General features: G+C 44.8%; 1 protein-coding gene across 1 annotated transcript; it reads right to left on the reverse strand.

Moving 5' to 3' along the window:
• Positions 1-9,141: 9,141 nt before the first annotated feature.
• Positions 9,142-23,839, reverse strand: LOC115141808 (P2X purinoceptor 5-like). Its single transcript, XM_029681021.2, is given in 14 exon segments — positions 9,142-9,353; positions 9,476-9,561; positions 11,452-11,517; positions 11,625-11,718; positions 11,804-11,934; positions 13,867-14,008; positions 14,197-14,292; positions 18,506-18,602; positions 18,705-18,780; positions 18,915-18,973; positions 18,976-18,985; positions 22,441-22,591; positions 22,846-23,017; positions 23,242-23,839. Coding segments are annotated over 13 exon segments (1,227 nt in total). The 5' UTR covers positions 22,995-23,017; positions 23,242-23,839; the 3' UTR covers positions 9,142-9,283.
• Between the last annotated feature and the right edge of the window lie 30 nt (positions 23,840-23,869).

A 23,869-nucleotide genomic window follows, 5' to 3' on the forward strand; every position in this document is an offset into this window, starting at 1 on the left:
TATTAAAGTCACCAAAAAGTTGAATATTATCTGCCATGACTACAAAATACGTTAAGAATTCAGGGAACTCCGTTAGGAACGCTATATACTGCCCATGAAGCCTGTAAACAGTAGCTATAAAAAGTGATTGAGTAGGCTGCATAGATTTCATGACTAGAAGCTCAAAAGAGACGAAAACGCAGTAAAAAAACAATGAAATTGAAATTTGCTATCGCAAATGTTAGCACACACCTCCGCCTTTGCAGGATGCGCAGGGGATATGGTCACTAGTGAATTAAACACAGAAATTCATCAGGCTTAAACCATGTTTCAGTCAGGCCAATCACATCAAGACTTTGATCAGTGATTCGTTCATTGACTATAACTGCCTTGGAAGTGAGGGATCTAACATTAAGGTGCCCTATTTTGAGATGTGAGATACCACAATCTCTTTCAATAATGAAAGGAATTGAGGAGGTCTTTATTCCAGTGAGATTGCTAAAGCGAACACCGCCATGTTTAGTTTTGCCCAACCTAGATCGAGGCACAGATACTGTCTCAATGGGGAAAGCTGAGCTGACTACACTGACTATGCTAGTGGCAGACTCCACTAAGCTGGCAGGCTGGCACTTACTATTGGAAAACAAATGGAAGTTTCTCTCGCTGACCTACATAAACTACAGAGTGTATCTCAGGGGGCGCGGCTTCACACACTGGCTGAGGCACCAGTGCAAAATGCGCAGGAAACCACTGGGGGGCGACATTGTTCTAATTGTGGCTCCAGTGGGCATGCTACAAGGGCATCTACATGTCCACCAAAGGGGCAATGCTACAAGAACTGCAACAAATACAATAATGTTGCCCGTTGTTGTCGTTCATTAGCAGCAGGACAGCGTCCAGCAGATGCAGGTCGAAGTTCACCAGTCTCCATTAACTCTGTACATGATGACTCAGTTGCGTTCAAGCAATGTGACTGCTACATTAAGGGTGTTAAAACCTCCCTGGTGATTGACACTGGAGCAAAAGTGCCACTTTTGAACAAAGCCACATATGACTCATTCTTCTTACATGTACCACTGCATAGACCAGCAGTATCCCTCAACATCTACAACCACATGCCGATCTCAGTCATTAGGACTGTCTCACTGCTAGTCTGTTACAACAACAAAACTACAGGAGCCACCCAGTTTTACGTTGCTACAGATGGCGCTAACATCCTCAGACTGGACTTATTTCATGCCCGAGGGTTCAAGCTGTCAGATTCAACTGGTGCACATGTGCAGCACTTGCCTAGACCAGTGCCTATGGAGTACTCACAACTGTTTGAGGGGCTAGGTCACCTTAGAGGTTTTGTCCATGAGAGTTGAGATCTCACTGCATTCATAACACACAGGGGGTTGTTCAGGTACAAATGCACGCCATGCCAGCTGTTTCCAGAAGATTATGACTCTTCTTCTGGCAGGCATACATGGAGTGTCAATCTATCTGGATGACATTGTGGTGCACGATGCATCACAGACAGAGCACGATTCTTGCTTGCAGCAGGTGTTTCATCAGCTCTTCGAGAACCGGGCTAGATTCAACACAGAAAAGTGTGTGTTCAGGGTGTCAGACGCTGGGATTCTTGGATACAAGCTTTCCAGCCAGGGCATCACCCTCATCCTGTCCCAATTGGATGCCATTCTCACCTTACCTGAGCCTCAGTCTGCAGCATAGCTGTAGTCATTCCTCAGCATGGCAATATACTACTTATAGTTTCTTCCAAACTACGCTTCGCATGGCACATGAGGGGCACCTGGGCATCGTTAAGGTGAAGCAACGGTGCAGGGACACGGTCTGGTGGCAAAATATTGAAAAATACATTGAGTCCCTTGTGATGAGCTGCACAGCATGCCTGATGAGTGGGAAATCAGGCATACCCACTCCTGCACCCCTGACACCAATGGAATGGCCATGCCATTGTCCTCTACCACCTCACAGATGATCATCCAAACACTCAAACTATTCTGTCAGTGGTGGTTGCCCAGCACCATTACGACAGACAATGGCCCCCCGTTTGTCTCGAATGATCTATCTTTGTATCTTGAAAAGCAATCGATCAAGCACACCCGGACAGCTGTGTACCACCCTCAAGCAAATGCTTGAACAGGAACCTGAAGGAAGGAATACGGCCTCAGCCTACTTGGCTGAGGGATGACCTTTTGATGTGGCTCTGAGCCTTACCCTACTCCACATCAGGGTTACCAAACACTCCACAACTGGGGTGTCTCCTGCCTCCCTGATGATTGGCAGGGAACTGAAACTCCATTTGGACTGCCTCTGCCCAAAACAAAAGAACAAGCCTGCTGCAGCAAGGCAAGCCTCTGTTGGAGCAGCACAGCAACAGATTAAATAATGTTATGACACGTCTCACAGAGTGAAACAACAAAGCCTGAAGGCCCAGGACTGGGTGAGGATCAAAACTGACAACTGCCAGAACAAGCTCTCCAAATTTTGGTCCAAGCCCCTGAGATTGGAATGGCAGCTAGGGCCTGCAACATTCCAACTTCAGGGTGGATTTCCCAGTCCATGCCGCTGAAAAACATCCCCACAGCATGATGCTGCCACCACCATGCTTCCCCGTATGGATGGTACCAGGTTTTCCCTAGATGTGATGTTTGGAAATTCAGGCCAAAGAGTTTAATCTTGGTTTCAGCAGACCAGATCATCTTGTTTCTCATGGTCTGAGAGTCCTTTAAGTGCCTTTTGGCAAACTCCAAGAGGGCTGTCATGTGCTTTTTTACTGAGGAGTGGCTACTCAACAATAAAGGGGGTGGCAGGTAGCCTAGTGGCTAGAGCGTTGGACTGGTAACCGAGAGGTTGCAAGATCGAATCCACAAGGTGAAAATCTGTTGTTCTGCCCCTGAACAAGGCAGTTAACCCACTGTTCCTAGGCCGTCATTGAAAATAAGAATTTGTTCCTCTTGAGACTCTAGGGGCAGTATTTCATTTTTGGCTGAAAAAACGTTCCCGTTTTTAAACAAGATATTTTGTCACGAAAAGATGCTCGACTATGCATATAATTGATAGCTTTGGAAAGAAAACACTCTGACGTTTCCAAAACTGCAAAGATATTATCTGTGAGTGCCACAGAACTGATGCTACAGGCGAAACCAAGATGAAACTTCAAACAGGAAGTGAGCAGAATTTTTGAGGCACTGTTTTCCAATGTCTCCTTATATGGCTGTGAATGCGCCCGGAATGAGCCTACACTTTCTGCCGTTTCCCCAAGGTGTCTGCAGCATTGTGACGTATTTGTAGGCATATCATTGGAAGATTGACCATAAGAGACTACATTTACCAGGTGTCCGCCTGGTGTCCTCCGTCAAAATTGGTGCGTAATCTCCAGCTGCAAGTATTCTTCCATGTGATTCAGAGGAGAAACCAAACTTCCACGAACGATATATCATCGAAGAGATATGTGAAAAACACCTTGAGGATTGATTCTAAACAACGTTTGCCATGTTTCAGTCGATATTATGGAGTTAATTTGGAAAAAAGTTTGGCGTTTTGATGACAGAATTTTCGTGTTTTTTTTGGTAGCCAAACATGATGAACAAAACGGAGCGATTTCTCCTACACAAAGAATCTTTTTGGAAAAACTCAACATTTGCTATCTAACTGAGAGTTTCCTCATTGAAAACATCCGAAGTTCTTCAAAGGTAAATGATTTGATTTGAATGCTTTTCTTGATTTTGTGAAAATGTTGCCCGCTGAATGCTAGGCTTAATGCTATGCTAGCTATCAATACTCTTACACAAATGCTTGTTTTGCTATGGTTGAAAAGCATATTTTGAAAATCTGAGATGACAGTGTTGTTAACAAAAGGCTAAGCTTGAGAGCCAGCATATTTATTTCATTTCATTTGCGATTTTCATGAATAGTTAACGTTGCGTTATGGTAATGAGCTTGAGGCTATACTTACGATCCCGGATCCGGGATTGCTAGTATCAAGAGGTTGTTTCTCATGGTCTGAGAGTCCTTTAAGTGCCTTTTGGCAAACTCCAAGAGGGCTGTCATGTGCTTTTTTACTGAGGAGTGGCTACTCAACAATAAAGGGGGCGGCAGGTAGCCTAGTGGCTAGAGCGTTGGACTGGTAACCGAGAGGTTGCAAGATCGAATCCACAAGGTGAAAATCTGTTGTTCTGCCCCTGAACAAGGCAGTTAACCCACTGTTCCTAGGCCGTCATTGAAAATAAGAATTTGTTCTTAACTGACTTGTCTAGTTAAATAAAATAAAAATAATAATAAAGAAAGGCCTGATTGGTGGAGTGCTGCAGAGATGTTTGTCCTTCTGGAAGGTTCTCCCATCTCCACAAAGGAACTCTTGGGTTCTTGTTCACCTAACGGGCCAAGGCCCTCCTCCCCCAATTGCTCAGTTTGGCAGCCAGCTCTAGGAAGAGTCTTGGTGGTTCTAAACTTCTTCCATTTAAGAATTATGGTGGTCAATGTGTTCTTGTAGACCTTCAATACTGCAGAAATATTTTGGCACCCTTCCCCAGATCTGTGCCTAGACACAATCCTGTCTCTGAGATCTACGGACAATTCCTTCGACCTCATGGCTTGGTTTTTGCTCTGACATGCACTGTCAACTGTGGGACCTTATATAGACGTGTGTGCCTTTCCAAATAATTTCCAATCAATTTAATTTACCACAGGTAAACTCCAGTCAAGTTGTAGAAACATCTCAAGGATGATCAATGGAAACAGGATGCACCTCAGCTCAATTTTGAGTCTCATAGCAAAGGGTCTAAATATTTATGTAAATAAGGTATTTCTGGTTTGTTTTGTAATACATTTGCAGAACAGAAAAACCTGATTTCACTTGGTCATTATGCAAAATTGTGAGTAGATTGATGATGGAAAAAAAATATTTAATCCATTCATCCAATAAGGCTGTAATGTAACAAAATGTGGAAAAAGTCAAGGGGTCTGAACACCTTCCGAATGCACTGTACATGTGTTTTTCTATCCAACTGGCTGCCTTTTTGGATTACCTGCCTTTTAGGCGCCTAACTTCCACTGACCTTATCACAAAACATTGTCATATTATTAAAGAGTTGTTAAAAAGTTAATTACTTATGTTGTAAGAGTCTGTAAGAAATTAGTACAAAAATTAAGCATCTATATTCAAGAGTGCGCATCAACTTACGCAGTAGACTCCTTATCAGAACTTGTCTCGCTGATAAGTGGTTTGTCCAGTTCATTTGAGTTGTCCATTGAGGTCCAGTCCTTTGGGTGTGGTACACTGTTGTTAGGCTTGAGGTTAGATAAAGCAAAGGGGAGGGCCGTACTGAACAGGAGGAACAGGTCTGTCCTACTCCTCCCACTCACTCGCTCACTCGACGAGGAATGGCATTGTTGTTGTTCTAGAATATCTATGACGTCTATTTGTTTTCATGTTTTTCATGATTAAAATAAAAAAGCATTGGTCATTCGTACAGAAGCATTTCATTTGTATATTATTTTGGGTGTGTAATGTACAGTGTCTATTTTGTACACACCAGCATTGTGTGCCAAATACAATTTACTCCTCAGGGACATTAAAGTTCATCCTATCCTAATTGAAATAGTTTAATATTGATACCTGTAAGGTTACTTGAATATCTTAATCTAATTCTATCTTCATATGTAGTCTATTGGTGTGCCATCATCTTTCACTAATTCAGCTAAAGAATGATAACTGAGATTTTGAAGTATGTAATAAGGTGTTACCTCACAAGTGATCAGTGACCTGACAAGAAATACATTTGCTCATTCACTCGTTTATTGTCTAATCTTGATTCTAGAGAGATAGATTCATTGCAAAACCGTCAAGTTCATTAGCATATGATACTTTGTGTTCTATACTGTACCTTTCTATGTATGTGTTGCCATAGTTATTGTACTAAACCCTTACATTGCCCTAACCAACTCTGATATGACCAACTGATCTGCCCCCAGAACCATAAATCTGCCCAATTCATGTGAGCCTATGTCTGCCAACGGCAGTGAATGTGGTTTTTGTCATTAGTCCCATAATTCAAACCCACAGTTAACAAATTAAGAATACATTTAAGAGTAATACATGTGCTTAAATTAAACAAATGTTTTTATTAGTAAAAAAATAATGAAATATTGAAACAACAAATGAACAATTTAGAAATGAAATGAAATCATACATGGCCATGAAGACTACAGTTGTAACTTGAAAGTAGGACAAAGGTAAAATATGGATTAACTGTAGATGTAAACTGAAGATTATACAGGTTATCAGAAATTACAAAAAATTGCAAACTATGTATGCTAAATCACACAATATTCAGTGATAAAACAAACAATGGTAAAACAAATGTGATAAAACAAACTATCCATCAGTGAATAACACAAGAATAGTTCTACAGAGGAAGCTATATGCTGTCACGCATGATGTCGACTTTAATTCCATAAGGAGTTGCCACTTTCAGCGAGGTCGAAGGAACCCAGAACCATCTGGTTTTAAGGAGATGCGGCCCACTTTTGGACGTGCGCCTCGCTGTTTACAGTCCCGGTGAAACATATAGCAAATGCCTATAGGTCAGTGGAAGCTGGTGAGGGGAGGACCAGTCATAATAATGGCTGGAACAGAGCAAATGGAATGGCATCAAACCATGTGTTTGATGTACTTTACAAGAGGTTGCAAGATTGAATCCCCGAGCTGACAAGGTACACATCTGTCATTCTGCCCCTAAACAAGGCAGTTAACCCACTGTCCCTAGGCCGTCATTCAAAATAAGAATTTGTTCTTTAACGGACTTGCCTAGTTAAATAAAGGTAAAATATATTTTTTATACAATTCCACTGATTCTGCTCCAGCCATTACAATGAGCCTGTCCTCCCCAATTAAGGTGCCACCAACCTCCTGTCTTTCCTCGAGATTAAGTTCTTTCCACAAAGTCGACAGACACCACATACCAATTTTGTTGATGTCAACTTTGTCAGAGATTCCATTATCTCTAGATAACGCTAGCTAATATCTGTCTAGTAGCTAGCTATGGCACGTGCTTGCTTGCTCTTTACATTTGTTTCAATCTGGAATATCAACAAGGCAACACTCCATCTTAACTCCTCCTCCACATTTACAGCACTCTTAGAAAAAAAAGGTGCTATCTAGAACCTAACAGGGTTCTTCGCCTGTCCCCATAGGATAACCCTTTGAAGAACCATTTTTTGTTCTACATGGCACCCAAAAGGGTTCTGCCTGGAACCAAAAAGGCTTCTACCTGGACCCTAAAAGAGTATGGATTAGTTGAACAGTGAAGAAGAGAACCTCCGACAGTTTCTCCCTCTCTCCTCATGACCAGAATGTGTGGCATCCCGCTCAGGCATGTCTTTTACGTCGGCTTCTTTTGTTTTTGTATTTAACCATTATTTAACTAGGCAAGGCTAAGTGAGCTGTGATTAAACAATAAGTGATTAAGTCAGTGAGCTGCTGCCATGGTGTTAAACCTCAGGCGATGGGTCAGTGAGCTGCTGCCATGGTGTTAAACCTCAGGCGATGGGTCAGTGAGCTGCTGCCATGGTGTTAAACCTCAGGCGATGGGTCAGTGAGCTGCTGCCATGGTGTTAAACCTCAGGCGATGGGTCAGTGAGCTGCTGCCATGGTGTTAAACCTCAGGCGATGGGTCAGTGAGCTGCTGCCATGGTGTTAAACCTCAGGCGATGGGTCAGTGAGCTGCTGCCATGGTGTTAAACCTCAGGCGATGGGTCAGTGAGCTGCTGCCATGGTGTTAAACCTCAGGCGATGGGTCAGTGAGCTGCTGCCATGGTGTTAAACCTCAGGCGATGGGTCAGTGAGCTGCTGCCATGGTGTTAAACCTCAGGCGATAGGTCAGTGAGCTGCTGCCATGGTGTTAAACCTCAGGCGATGGGTCAGTGAGCTGCTGCCATGGTGTTAAACCTCAGGCGATAGGTCAGTGAGCTGCTGCCATGGTGTTAAACCTCAGGCGATAGGTCAGTGAGCTGCTGCCATGGTGTTAAACCTCAGGCGATAGGTCAGTGAGCTGCTGCCATGGTGTTAAACCTCAGGCGATGGGTCAGTGAGCTGCTGCCATGGTGTTAAACCTCAGGCGATGGGTCAGTGAGCTGCTGCCATGGTGTTAAACCTCAGGCGATAGGTCAGTGAGCTGCTGCCATGGTGTTAAACCTCAGGCGATAGGTCAGTGAGCTGCTGCCATGGTGTTAAACCTCAGGCGATAGGTCAGTGAGCTGCTGCCATGGTGTTAAACCTCAGGCGATGGGTCAGTGAGCTGCTGCCATGGTGTTAAACCTCAGGCGATGGGTCAGTGAGCTGCTGCCATGGTGTTAAACCTCAGGCGATAGGTCAGTGAGCTGCTGCCATGGTGTTAAACCTCAGGCGATTGGTCAGTGAGCTGCTGCCATGGTGTTAAACCTCAGGCGATGGGTCAGTGAGCTGCTGCCATGGTGTTAAACCTCAGGCGATGGGTCAGTGAGCTGCTGCCATGGTGTTAAACCTCAGGCGATGGGTCAGTGAGCTGCTGCCATGGTGTTAAACCTCAGGCGATAGGTCAGTGAGCTGCTGCCATGGTGTTAAACCTCAGGCGATGGGTCAGTGAGCTTCTGCCATGGTGTTAAACCTCAGGCGATGGGTCAGTGAGCTGCTGCCATGGTGTTAAACCTCAGGCGATGGGTCAGTGAGCTGCTGCCATGGTGTTAAACCTCAGGCGATGGGTCAGTGAGCTGCTGCCATGGTGTTAAACCTCAGGCGATGGGTCAGTGAGCTGCTGCCATGGTGTTAAACCTCAGGCGATGGGTCAGTGAGCTGCTGCCATGGTGTTAAACCTCAGGCGATGGGTCAGTGAGCTGCTGCCATGGTGTTAAACCTCAGGCGATAGGTCAGTGAGCTGCTGCCATGGTGTTAAACCTCAGGCGATGGGTCAGTGAGCTGCTGCCATGGTGTTAAACCTCAGGCGATGGGTCAGTGAGCTGCTGCCATGGTGTTAAACCTCAGGCGATGGGTCAGTGAGCTGCTGCCATGGTGTTAAACCTCAGGCGATGGGTCAGTGAGCTGCTGCCATGGTGTTAAACCTCAGGCGATGGGTCAGTGAGCTGCTGCCATGGTGTTAAACCTCAGGCGATGGGTCAGTGAGCTGCTGCCATGGTGTTAAACCTCAGGCGATGGGTCAGTGAGCTGCTGCCATGGTGTTAAACCTCAGGCGATAGGTCAGTGAGCTGCTGCCATGGTGTTAAACCTCAGGCGATAGGTCAGTGAGCTGCTGACATGGTGTTAAACCTCAGGCGATAGGTCAGTGAGCTGCTGCTCTTCTGGGGTTTGTTTTATATCCTCTGTAGTACTGCTATGGTAAAGGGAGAGTGAAAAATAACATTACATTTAAATTATCTCTTAATCTCCATTAGCAGAAAAAAATACTTCCAAATGTCTTGTATCTCAGACTAATATTTATTGTAAATGCCGTACTCCTTCACATTTTCAAACTTCCAGTCCTTATAGAACTCCCTATTTTTCATCAGGTAAAGAAGAATCCAGTCACAGAACCAGGCCCCCTGCAACAAAATGAGATCCATTAACAAATATAATATAATCTTATATAATAAAATATACAGAATATACTACACTGCTCAAAAAAATAAAGGGAACACTTAAACAACACAATGTAACTCCAAGTCAATCACACTTCTGTGATATCAAACTGTCCACTTAGGAAGCAACACTGATTGACAATAAATTTCACATGCTGTTGTGCAAATGGAATAGACAACAGATGGAAATTATGGGCAATTAGCAAGACACCCCCAATAAAGGAGTGGTTCTGCAGGTGGGGACCACAGACCACTTCTCAGTTCCTATGCTTCCTGGCTGATGTTTTGGTCACTTTTGAATGCTGGCAGTGCTTTCACTCTAGTGGTAGCATGAAACGGAGTCTACAACCCACACAAGTGGCTCAGGTAGTGCAGCTCATCCAGGATGGCACATCAATGCGAGCTGTGGCAAGAAGGTTTGCGGTGTCTGTCAGTGTAGTGTCCAGAGCATGGAGGCGCTACCAGGAGACAGGCCAGTACACCAGGAGACGTGGAGGAGGCCGTAGGAGGGCAACAACCCAGCGGCAGGACCGCTACCTCCGCCTTTGTGCAAGGAGGAGCAGGAGGAGCACTGCCAGAGCCCTGCAAAATGACCTCCAGCAGGCCACAAATGTGCATGTGTCTGCTCAAACGGTCAGAAACAGACTCCATGAGGGTGGTAGAGGGCCCAACGTCCACAGGTGGGGGTTGTGCTTACAGCCCAACACCGTGCAGGACGTTTGGCATTTGCCAGAGAACACCAAGATTGGCAAATTCGCCACTGGCGCCCTGTGCTCTTCACAGATGGAAGCAGGTTCACACTGAGCACGTGACAGACGTGACAGAGTCTGGAGACGCCGTGGAGAACGTTCTGCTGCCTGCAACATCCTCCAGCATGACCGGTTTGGCATTCAGACCAGTCATAGTGTAGGGTGGCATTTCTTTGGGGGGCCGCACAGCCCTCCATGTGCTCGCCAGAGGTAGCCTGACTGCCATTAGGTACCGAGATGAGATCCTCAGACCCCTTGTGAGACCATATGCTGGTGCGGTTGGCCCTGGGTTCCTCCTGGGTTCCTCCTAATGCAAGACAATGCTAGACCTCATGTGGCTGGAGTGTGTCAGCAGTTCCTGCAAGAGGAAGGAATTGATGCTATGGACTGGCCCGCCCCGCCCGTTCACCAGACCTGAATCCAATTGAGCACATCTGGGACATCATGTCTCGCTCCATCCACCAACGCCACATTGCACATCAGACTGTCCAGGAGTTAGCGGATGCTTTAGTCCAGGTCTGGGAAGAGATCCCTCAGGAGACCATCCGCCACCTCATCAGGAGCATGCCCAGGCGTTGTAGGGAGGTCATACAGGCACGTGGAGGCCACACACACACTACTGAGCCTCATTTTTACCTGTCTTAAGGACATTACATCAAAGTTGGATCAGCCGGTAGTGTGGTTTTCCACTTTAATTTTGAGTGTGACTCCAAATCCAGACCTCCATGGGTTGATCAATTTGATTTCCATTGATAATTTTTGTGTGATTTTGTTGTCAGCACATTCAACTATGTAAAGATGTAAAGAAAAAAGTATTTAATAAGAATATTTCATTCATTCAGATCTAGGATGTGTTATTTTAGTGTTCCCTTTATTTTTGTGAGCAGTGTATATACCTGTATTGCAGAGGAGGCTGGTGGGAGGAGCTATAGGAATATGGGCTCATAGTAATGAATGGAATAAATTAAACGGATACCATTCAATTTATTCCATTACAACGAGCCTGTCCTCCTGTAGCTCCTCCCACCAGCCTCCTCGGTTGTACTGATACTCAAGTCCATAAGTATAGCCAATACAAATGTCATCTTTAAAAAATAATACTTACACCACCAATACAAGCTAGTCCTGAGCCTATATGGATAATGGTGGGTATGATACAGAACTTTCCAGCCTGTAGTAGAAAATATAAGGAAGTAACAATAAGGGAATCAAAACATCAGGAAACAAAATAGATGCATTTATCCTAAAAAGCCATTAAATAATACATATTTATCATACCTTCCCATGCACCATAATGTTGATGCGTATACCAAACACTTTGAAATGTGTTCGGTAGCTTTCTCCAGACCCAGTTTTAAAATAGCGAGCATGTCTGTTATGAGAGTACCAAAGATGTGGAAGATTAAAGTATGACTTCAAATTAAGTATTATGTGTCAACCTTGTGTGTGTGTGTTACCTGAAGTTGAATCCTGAGGACTCTCTGGACACATTAACGTCAATGTGAGTAAAGTCGTACCGTGGCTGGCATTCTGAGGGATCTCTGTCAAGGTCGCACTCCCACCCAATCAGAATTCCAATTAAACCACCCTGGGGGAGAGAAAAGAAAGAAAGAGATTGTCTTTCTTTACTTAAACAATCTCATTTAATTTAAAACTCAGCCCCCCATTAAAAATAAAAAAGCAAAGATATATCCTGTACTGCATACATTTACCATACTCACCTTTCTATCTATCACATGAAACAAACCAACATCACCATACCCACTCCTACAACCGTATATCCAAAACATCTTTCCCAGCTATACATACAGCCCCCCCAACACACCATATCTCCTCAAACATCTCTACACATTTGATCATTTTATAGAACTCAAACCCTAAGGCGCGCAGAGACCATCCCATTTAACCATAGTAAAGAGTCTGTTATCCCCCCACTTTTGACCCTGTTCCTCCTTGTTAGCTAACTTTGTAGCTGAACAAACAGAAAATTCAACAAAACACATTTGGCTTTCTCCTTACTCAAATACTTGTATCCCATTATAAACATCCCAACAGTAAAAACCACCCCAACCTCTCACACATACATTCCAACAGAGACATTAAAGACATTAACCTGGTGCACACAAAACACATGAATCACAGTTTTTTTTCATTTTACAGAAAAGACACCCCTGCCCGACTCCCGGTTCAACCCATGCCAACCAGCTGTTAGTGGCCAGGGCTCCATGTAGAACCCTCTTTGGTACTGGGGGTTTGTAGAGCCCCCTCCACCTAAAACCCACCATACTCTCCGCCCCACATACCCCCTGCCACTCATGTGCCTTCACTCCTGTTAGGTTCCTAATGTTCCTAACCTTAACGCAGAGGTTGTAGAGGGCTTTACCTCCCACATCCTCAAACTCCTCCAGGCTCCTAATGTTCCTAACCTTACCGCAGAGGTTGTAGAGGGCTTTACCTCCCACATCCTCAAACTCCCCCAGGCTCGGAGTGTTGAAATCTAACAAGTCCTCCAGACCCCCTTGCCAGTCTCCAGTCTCTGCTGTCACCTGCAGTGGCGGAAACATTGGTGGCCCCTCTCCCTTTGGCCGCTCAAACATCCCCCTTACAGGCTCAGACAGTGCCTCCTGGACCTCCTCCAGGAATCTCTCCAGCAGCCTAAGATACATTATTCCTGTTTGTTGTACCAAGACTTCTGGGGTTTTCCACCCCTCCTCTCCCAGCAGTCTCAGGTCACCCAGCCTTTGTAAACCCCCTGCCATCAGTTGCCTCTGCAGGGTGGCCGACTGAACCGATCTCAAAGGGATGGCTGGGTTGTGAAAGATAGGCTCCGCCCACACCCACAGCCCAGGCTCAACACCCCCTTCTCGTATGGGCCTTAGCAGCTGCCAGGCCCTCAGCATTGCAGAGTAAAAATCTGAGAGACCTGCTGTACTCAGCCTCTCCAGCTTCATGAGGAACAGCTGCTGGTCCAACCCTAAGAATGTATACATTCAGCTCCTACCTGTTCACCGACCACGAGCAGAACCTCCTCCACCTTAACTCCATTCTCAGGAACACACCTGAATCCATGCCGTATCGACAGCATCTCCTCCGCGCTAGGCCAGGAAGCCATCGCGCACACCACACCTTCCAAACCCCAGGAAAGTTACTCTGTCCTCTTCCACCCTAACTTTGAAAAAACTGTGGATACCGCTAAAACAAATATTGCATTAACCCTCCACCATAGAAAAAGACAATTGAAAGGAAAGACCAAGAAAACAATCAAGAAAGTTAGTTAGGACAGAGCCCTCTACACCAAACATAAAATAAAATAAACTCCCAGCATGCACTGCGAGAGAGAGAGGAGTATTGATAGCAAAATGCTATATTATTTACATTATTTATGTATTTTGTGGCTTACTCTTTGATGGTATGGTATCGTACAGTGTCCATTTAACTGCTTAAGGCAATTGAAAACATCATCGTCAACATCATCATCAATACACAACAACAAATAAACTTTTAAATTGTGAAAACTGACCTTCAAAGCCATGTCCTGAAAGCTGTGTCCAGTTTGGTTAACAATGTCTCCCAGACGGAATATGGGGCAGTAGGGTTCAAGAGCCTCATCGTAGCGACATTTCTTCAGATGGAATTTATCAGCCGTGTCCTGAACGTTGGCCCTGATAATTGGGTGAAACATTTCAAAGTTTTTATTTATCAAAATGCAGACAGCAAACACTTTCTGAAATATGTAATATTAACAGATTAAAAGACTCCAGCTCCAGTTTATACATTTAAAGACAACTCTGGCAGTTTGAAAACCATATGCCTGTCAACTTTTTAGGTAGTGTTAATATAGACAACTTACTTTGAGAAACTGAATTTGGGAAATCGGATGACATTTTTTATGTAGATGGTGAAGTTTTCAGCTTCTCTTAACATATTCTTGTGTTTATGTCTATCCCTGAAGGAATAAAAGGGAATGACGATTACTACTGTGGACACATGCTCATGCGTGTGTGTGCATGTATTTGCCTGTGTGTGTGTATGTGGTTGTGTGTGTTCATGCATGTTTGTTTGCCCCGGGTTGGAGCGAGTCAATGCCCCGGGTTGGAGCGAGCGGTCGCATCTGCACTCGGTCCGCAGGTAGTATTACATTTCATTACATTTCATTATAGTACAACGGTTTGATTTGTCTAATCTTAGCAATTTTTCTTCTTAGCTAGCTACATAGCCGTCTTTGTATCATAGATAATTGCGTAATTATCGTATTTCGTCGTCCTAACGCAGTCTACACCGCCCTGCAGCTAGCTAGCTAGCTAACGTCTACCGTTAGCTAGTCCACCGTCTACCGATTAGCAGCACAACTTACACTCAACTGAACGACTTGATTAGTGTAGTGTTAGCTAGCTACATAGTTGTCTTTGCTGTCTTCGTATCCAAGATAATTGTGTAGTTTAGAGTGTGTAGTTTTAGAGTGATTATCTTAATTTACCGAGGTTAGCTAGCCAGCTATTTGTCGTCCTTAACGTAACAGAACTTCCGCACTCAACAATCCGGTCGCATTTCGCTTCGCTCCACAGGTAGTATCACATTTTTCATTTCATTACAGTACAACGGCTTGATTTGTTTGATCGTAGCTAGCTACATAGCTAGCTACATAGCCGTCTTTGTTATAAGATAATTGTGTAGTCTTGAGCGATTTCCTAGGTTAGCTAGCCAGCTATTGTCGTTCTTTTAACGCAACGTAACGTAAATCAACACTGCTAGCTAGCCAGCTAGCCCCGAATAGCAGCACAGTAGCACAGTAGAAACCATTACACTCAACGGAACGACTTGATTAGTGTAGTGTCAACAACGCAGACACTGCCAGCTAGCCTACATAGTCAACAACGCAGCCTCTGCCAGCTAGCCTACTTCAGCAGTACTGTATCATTTTAATCATTTTAGTCAATAAGATTCTTGCTACGTAAGCTTAACTTTCTGAACACTCGAGACGTGTAGTCCACTTGTCATTCCAATCTCCTTTGCATTAGCGTAGCCTCTTGTGTAGCCTGTCAACTATGTGTCTGTCTATCCCTGTTCTCTCCTCTCTGCACAGACCATACAAACGCTCCACACCGCGTGGCCGCGGCCACCCTAATCTGGTGGTCCCAGCGCACGACCCACGTGGAGTTCCAGGTCTCCGGTAGCCTCTGGAACTGCCGATCTGCGGCCAACAAGGCAGAGTTCATCTCAGCCTATGCCTCCCTCCAGTCCCTCGACTTCTTGGCACTGACGGAAACATGGATCACCACAGACAACACTGCTACTCCTACTGCTCTCTCTTCGTCTGCCCACGTGTTCTCGCACACCCCGAGAGCTTCTGGTCAGCGGGGTGGTGGCACCGGGATCCTCATCTCTCCCATGTGGTCATTCTCTCTTTCTCCCCTTACCCATCTGTCTATCGCCTCCTTTGAATTCCATGCTGTCACAGTTACCAGCCCTTTCAAGCTTAACATCCTTATCATTTATCGCCCTCCAGGTTCCCTCGGAGAGTGAGCTTGATGCCTTGATAAGCTCCTTTCCTGAGGACGGCTCACCTCTCACAGTTCTGGGCGACTTTAACCTCCCTACGTCTACCTTTGACTCATTCCTCTCTGCCTCCTTCTTTCCACTCCTCTCCTCTTTTGACCTCACCCTCTCACCTTCCCCCCCTACTCACAAGGCAGGAAATACGCTCGACCTCATCTTTACTAGATGCTGTTCTTCCACTAACCTCATTGCAACTCCCCTCCAAGTCTCCGACCACTACCTTGTATCCTTCTCCCTCTCGCTCTCATCCAACACTTCCCACACTGCCCCTACTCGGATGGTATCGCGCCGTCCCAACCTTCGCTCTCTCTCCCCCGCTACTCTCTCCTCTTCCATCCTATCATCTCTTCCCTCTGCTCAAACCTTCTCCAACCTATCTCCTGATTCTGACTCCTCAACCCTCCTCTCCTCCCTTTCTGCATCCTTTGACTCTCTATGTCCCCTATCCTCCAGGCCGGCTCGGTCCTCCCCTCCCGCTCCGTGGCTCAACGACTCATTGCGAGCTCACAGAACAGGGCTCCGGGCAGCCGAGCGGAAATGGAGCAAAACTCGCCTCCCTGCGGACCTGACATCCTTTCACTCCCTCCTCTCTACATTTTCCTCTTCTCTCTCTGCTGCTAAAGCCACTTTCTACCACTCTAAATTCCAAGCATCTGCCTCTAACCCTAGGAAGCTCTTTGCAACCTTCTCCTCCCTCCTGAATCCTCCTCCCCCTCCCCCCTCCTCCCTCTCTGCAGATGACTTCGTCAACCATTTTGAAAAGAAGGTCGACGACATCCGATCCTCGTTTGCTAAGTCAAACGACACCGCTGGTTCTGCTCACACTGCCGTACCCTGTGCTCTGACCTCTTTCTCCCCCTCTCTCCAGATGAAATCTCGCGTCTTGTGACGGCCGGCCGCCCAACAACCTGCCCGCTTGACCCTATCCCCTCCTCTCTTCTCCAGACCATTTCCGGAGACCTTCTCCCTTACCTCACCTCGCTCATCAACTCATCCCTGACCTCTGGCTACGTCCCTTCCGTCTTCAAGAGAGCGAGAGTTGCACCCTTCTGAAAAAACCTACACTCGATCCCTCCGATGTCAACAACTACAGACCAGTATCCCTTCTTTCTTTTCTCTCCAAAACTCTTGAACGTGCCGTCCTTGGCCAGCTCTCCCGCTATCTCTCTCAGAATGACCTTCTTGATCCAAATCAGTCAGGTTTCAAGACTAGTCATTCAACTGAGACTGCTCTTCTCTGTATCACGGAGGCGCTCCGCACTGCTAAAGCTAACTCTCTCTCCTCTGCTCTCATCCTTCTAGACCTATCGGCTGCCTTCGATACTGTGAACCATCAGATCCTCCTCTCCACCCTCTCCGAGTTGGGCATCTCCGGCGCGGCCCACGCTTGATTGCGTCCTACCTGACAGGTCGCTCCTACCAGGTGGCGTGGCGAGAATCCGTCTCCACACCACGTGCTCTCACCACTGGTGTCCCCCAGGGCTCTGTTCTAGGCCCTCTCCTATTCTCGCTATACACCAAGTCACTTGGCTCTGTCATAACCTCACATGGTCTCTCCTATCATTGCTATGCAGACGACACACAATTAATCTTCTCCTTTCCCCCTTCTGATGATCAGGTGGCGAATCGCATCTCTGCATGTCTGGCAGACATATCAGTGTGGATGACGGATCACCACCTCAAGCTGAACCTCGGCAAGACGGAGCTGCTCTTCCTCCCGGGGAAGGACTGCCCGTTCCATGATCTCGCCATCACGGTTGACAACTCCATTGTGTCCTCCTCCCAGAGCGCTAAGAACCTTGGCGTGATCCTGGACAACACCCTGTCGTTCTCAACTAACATCAAGGCGGTGGCCCGTTCCTGTAGGTTCATGCTCTACAACATCCGCAGAGTACGACCCTGCCTCACACAGGAAGCGGCGCAGGTCCTAATCCAGGCACTCGTCATCTCCCGTCTGGATTACTGCAACTCGCTGTTGGCTGGGCTCCCTGCCTGTGCCATTAAACCCCTACAACTCATCCAGAACGCCGCAGCCCGTCTGGTGTTCAACCTTCCCAAGTTCTCTCACGTCACCCCGCTCCTCCTCTCTCTCCACTGGCTTCCAGTTGAAGCTCGCATCCGCTACAAGACCATGGTGCTTGCCTACGGAGCTGTGAGGGGAACGGCACCTCAGTACCTCCAGGCTCTGATCAGGCCCTACACCCAAACAAGGGCACTGCGTTCATCCACCTCTGGCCTGCTCGCCTCCCTACCACTGAGGAAGTACAGTTCCCGCTCAGCCCAGTCAAAACTGTTCGCTGCTCTGGCCCCCCAATGGTGGAACAAACTCCCTCACGACGCCAGGACAGCGGAGTCAATCACCACCTTCCGGAGACACCTTAAACCCCACCTCTTTAAGGAATACCTAGGATAGGATAAAGTAATCCCCTCACCCCCCCTTAAAAGATTTAGGTGCACTACTGTTCCACTGGATGTCATAAGGTGAATGCACCAATTTGTAAGTCGCTCTGGATAAGAGTGTCTGCTAAATGACTTAAATGTAAATGTAAATGTGTTTATGAGTGTGTATGGCTATGAAAGTGAAAGTGTGTAAGTGCACTTACTGTGGTTGGCATCTTCTCTCAACGGGGCACCAGCTATATATCTCACATGTACCATTGGATTTCCCATTGTCTCTCAAGCAGCGGCCTGTCCTAACTCCTACAGAAAAGTATATTTCACAGTATGTTTGTGAGCAGACAGTATATGTAATTTCTCATTTCAATTTGTTTGAATTCAATTTGAGTTTTCAAAGATTCCTACCATGGCCAGCTACCACCAACTCTCCCTCTGCACAGTCTTCATCTCCCTTACAGTGGCCATCTGGCACATTGGGGCTCTGTGGAACAATACCCCACAACTAGTATGGTTTAACAAATACAGACCAAATACGGACCAAATACAGAGTATATTGCCGTTTTAAAAGGGTGGTTAAAGGTGACAACATAAAGAAATGAGAGGGAATTTCCTTACCTCAGCACAGTTGCCCAACTTCTGGTTTGGTGTCTCTATAAAATTGGTAACAATGAAAAAACTGCTTCCCCCTATAGGAAAAAGTGGTGTTAAACCAGCCTGATATCAACTGATAAGAGTAAGTATGGCACGCATTTGCAGAAAGATGTGCATCACGAGACGTGATACATTGCATTCAATCAGCTTTAATATTGCTGATAGATTGTCACTTCCATCAATGTAATTGTCTGCATCATTTCCAATCCCCCGTATTTATTTGTAAATATATACAGTACCAGCCAAATGTTTGGACACACCTGCTCATTCAAGTTTTTTGGGGGGGTTTGAGATGGTTTGGGATGAGTTGGACCGCAGAGTGAAGGAAAAGCAGCCAACAAGTGCTCAGCATATGTGGGAACTCCTTCAAGACTGTTGGAAAAGCATTCCAGGTGAAGCTGGTTGAGCAAATGCTAAGACTGTGCAAAACTGTCATCAAGACAAAAGGTTTTGTAGAACCTCAGATATATTTTGATTTGTTTAACACTTTTTTGGTTACTACATGATTTCATATGTATTATTTCATAGTTTAAACATTGGATTAGCTAACACAACGTGCCATTGGAACACAGGAGTGATGGTTTCTGATAATGGGCCTCTGTACGCCTATGTAGATATCCCATCAAATATCTGCTGTTTCCAGCTACAATAGTAATTTACAACATTAACAATGTCTACACTGTATTTCTGATCAATTTGATGTTATTTTAATGGACAAAAAATTCACTTTATTTTCAAAAAGGTAGTGTGTGTATATATATATATATATATATATATATATATATATATATATATACACACAGTGGGGCAAAAAAGTATTTAGTCAGCCACCAATTGTGCAAGTTCTCCCACTTAAAAAGATGAGAGAGGCCTGTAATTTTCATCATAGGTACACTTCAACTATGACGGACAAAATGATAAGAAAAAATCCAGAAAATCACATTGTACGATTTTTAATGAATTTATTTGCAAATTATGGTGGAAAATAAGTATTTGGTCAATAACAAAAGTTTATCTCAATACTTTGTTATATACCATTTGTTGGCAATGACAGAGGTCAAACGTTTTCTGTAAGTCTTCACAAGGTTTTCACACACTGTTGCTGGTATTTTGGCCCATTCCTCCATGCAGATCTCCTCTAGAGCAGTGATGTTTTGGGGCTGTTGCTGGGCAACACGGACTTTCAACTCCCTCCAAAGATGTTCTATGGGGTTGAGATCTGGCGACTGGCCAGGCCACTCCAGGACCTTGAAATGCTTCTTACGAAGCCACTCCTTTGTTGCCCGGGCGGTGTGTTTTGGGATCAATGTCATGCTGAAAGACCCAGCCACGTTTCATCTTCAATGCCCTTGCTGATGGAAGGAGGTTTTCACTCAAAATCTCACGATACATGGCCCCATTCATTCTTTCCTTTACACGGATCAGTCGTCCTGGTCCCTTTGCCGAAAAACAGCCCCAAAGCATGATGTTTCCACCCCCATGCTTCACAGTAGGTATGGTGTTCTTCGGATGCAACTCAGCATTCTTTGTCCTCCAAACACGACGAGTTGAGTTTTTACCAAAAAGTTATATTTTGGTTTCATCTGACCATATGACATTCTCCCAATCTTCTTCTGGATCATCCAAATGCTCTCTAGCAAACTTCAGACGGGCCTGGACATGTACTGGCTTAAGCAGGGGGACACGTCTGGCACTGCAGGATTTGAGTCCCTGGCGGCGTAGTGTGTTACTGATGGTAGGCTTTGTTACTTTGGTCCCAGCTTTCTGCAGGTCATTCACTAGGTCCCCCCGTGTGGTTCTGGGATTTTTGCTCACTGTTCTTGTGATCATTTTGACCCCACAGTGTGAGATCTTGCGTGGAGCCCCAGATCGAGGGAGATTATCAGTGGTCTTGTATGTCTTCCATTTCCTAATAATTGCTCCCACAGTTGATTTCTTCAAACCAAGTTGCTTACCTATTGCAGATTCAGTCTTCCCAGCCTGGTGCAGGTCTACAATTTTCTTTCTGGTGTCCTTTGACAGCTCTTTGGTCTTGGCCATAGTGGAGTTTGGAGTGTGACTGTTTGTTGTGGACAGGTGTCTTCTATACTGATAACAAGTTCAAACAGGTGCCATTAATACAGGTAACGAGTGGAGGACAGAGGAGCCTCTTAAAGAAGAAGTTACAGGTCTGTGAGAGCCAGAAATCTTGCTTGTTTGTAGGTGACCAAATACTTATTTTCCACCATAATTTGCAAATAAATTCATTAAAAAATCCTACAATGTGATTTTCTGGATTTTTTTTCTCATTTTGTCTTTTATAGTTGAAGTGTACCTATGATGAAAATTACAGGACTCTCATCTTTTTAAGTGGGAGAACTTGCACAATTGGTGGCTGACTAAATACTTTTTTGCCCCACTGTATGTAGATATTCCATTAAAAAAATATACTGTTTCCAGCTACAATAGTCATTTACAACATTACATGTCTACACTGTATTTCTGATCAATTTTATTTTAAAGGCACATTTTTTAGCTTTTCTTTCAAAAACAAGGACATTTCTAAGTGACCCCAAACTTTTGAATGGTAGTGTAAATGTTTTCCTTGATTATTTTCCCCTAACCCTGCCACCCCTCCCCTAATTGGAGTAAACTGATGGACAATGACACTTAGGCTTCTACTTCCAGCTTATACAGTACATACTATATACATTTACCTTGACCAATATATTTTTCAAAAGCATCCCAGACTGACGCTTATCAATAAACCAGTTAAACAAGGCTGTCCTTTATCTCCTTCTTGTTCTACACAGTGGCTCCAGTTACACATTTTCTGGAAGCCTCATCACGATAGCTAAAAAAAAGCTTCATATCTTCATCAAGACGATCTAAATGCATATTCCCATGAAACTGACTGAGATGCTGCATGGACATTTCACTATGCATGACTGACAGTGAGAAATGTGAAGGGAGGGTTACCACAACAAATGTGTGTGTAAAGGCACAGAAACACAGTCTACATATGTGAAACCAATTTTTTGCTCTGATGATGAAGCTTCTGGGGCGAGGGACAGGGACGCAACAGGACGTTACATTCAGAACCGCAGCCTCAGCCTTTATTATATTTAAGCAATAAGGCCAGAGGAGTTGTGGTATACGGCCAATATACCACGGCTAAGGGCTGTTCTTACGCGCAACGCAAAGAGGAATGCCTGGATACAGCCACTAGCCGTGGTATATTGGCCATATAACACAAACCACTGAGGTGCATTATTGCAATTATATTGGCCATATACCAAACCCCCTCTGAGGTGCCTTATTGCAATCATACACTGGTTACCAATGTAAATAGAACAGTAAAAATGGTATACCCATGGTATACGTTCTGATACACCAATCAACCTTCCGTTAAAAATTATATTTATTCTAGCAGTCAAGCACAGTGGATGAGATAGATCTTATTTCTAACATTAACATGAAATGTATTAAAGTGGATTGTGGTTAGTCTGACCTGGGGTGGAATGACATAGTCCACAGGTCCCCACACCATCCGTCCGAACTCTGATGTGTTGGTGACCGCCACTCCCTTCAGTTTGGTCATCACAGTACTCTGGATAGATTCCTCTTTGGTCTGGTAGGACTTCTTGCTCAGGAATACATACCTGTGTAGACCAGGAGAACAATATACTGTAGCTATCTCAATGGGGATAATCTGCTTCAAACCTGGAACAAGTGGAGGTTACTGTCTGATAGGGGTTTAAAATATTGGTTGGAATATAGTTTTACATGTTACGTTTCTGTGAACTACAAATAGATGGACTAGATTGTATTTTATTAAGAACATTTCATATGCCTTTAGACTGTTATAAGGGCCTATATCTTGAAAATGTGGAAAGGTATTTATTGAGACCCTTACCCAACAAGGTATCCAATGATGGATAATTGTATAACTCTGTACAAACTGCCGACTCTCTTGCTTCCTACAATTATGAATTTTCCTGTCTTGTAGTCAAGATAGGAAAGCACATTCAAAAGAACTTTGCTTTTCCAGCTATTGGAAGCCATCCCACGGCGATGATACTGTAAATCTGAAGACAACAGTCGGTTGGTTATACAGCCACTGCAACTGTTGAACCCACAGAAGCCATCACAGTCCAGTACTTGACCAGGGCAAATAAACTACTTTGGCAAACGTTATGTTGATTTCAGCGTAATTTCAGTGTGCTAGTGTAACACTCATTATATTCTATATATACACATTTAAACTCACATAAAAAATATGATTAAATGAGATCATAGTTTAGTTTCTTACCCTGGTCTACGAGATTATTGAAATCTGGAATCAAGTTCAAATCTTGTCTCTACCCATCAGCTTTTATACGAACAACAATGTAATGATGACATTGTTTCCCTAGGTCATATTTCAATTCAGCCAATGAGTTTCAAGGGGCATGGATTTTAAATCTTCTGAAGAGACAGTATGTGCATATATTAACAACAAAAAGCATTCAGTTGACAACCAGTTGTCCAATAGGGGGAGGGATTAACAGCACACTGTAGAGCAGAGTGATTTACAAGAAATGTGTGGCAGGCTTAGAATAAATCACGTGATATAGATGTGCATCTGCAGGTCACAGGTGTAAGTTGATGCAACATTTCCCCACATCCTATGATGCTCTGTACAAAACAACAGTACACAATAGAATGTGAACGATTTCTGCTTTTGCATGAGACCCACGTTTTGAAAGGCAGGGATGCTTTTGTTACTGGTTTTACTGGCGATGACATGGAGGAGAAACATGAGTCAATAACAGATCAGTAGGCCTATGTGTGGGTTTCAATCTGAGGTGAAGATGTTAAAGCTGTCAACAGTTTGCAAAATGTAAAAAGTTTGAAGTATGTAACTTCACCACAAGGTCACAGGTCTAGGTTATTATTTC

The sequence above is a fragment of the Oncorhynchus nerka genome, linkage group LG14, assembly GCF_034236695.1.
Source record: "Oncorhynchus nerka isolate Pitt River linkage group LG14, Oner_Uvic_2.0, whole genome shotgun sequence".
Taxonomy (NCBI): domain Eukaryota; kingdom Metazoa; phylum Chordata; class Actinopteri; order Salmoniformes; family Salmonidae; genus Oncorhynchus; species Oncorhynchus nerka.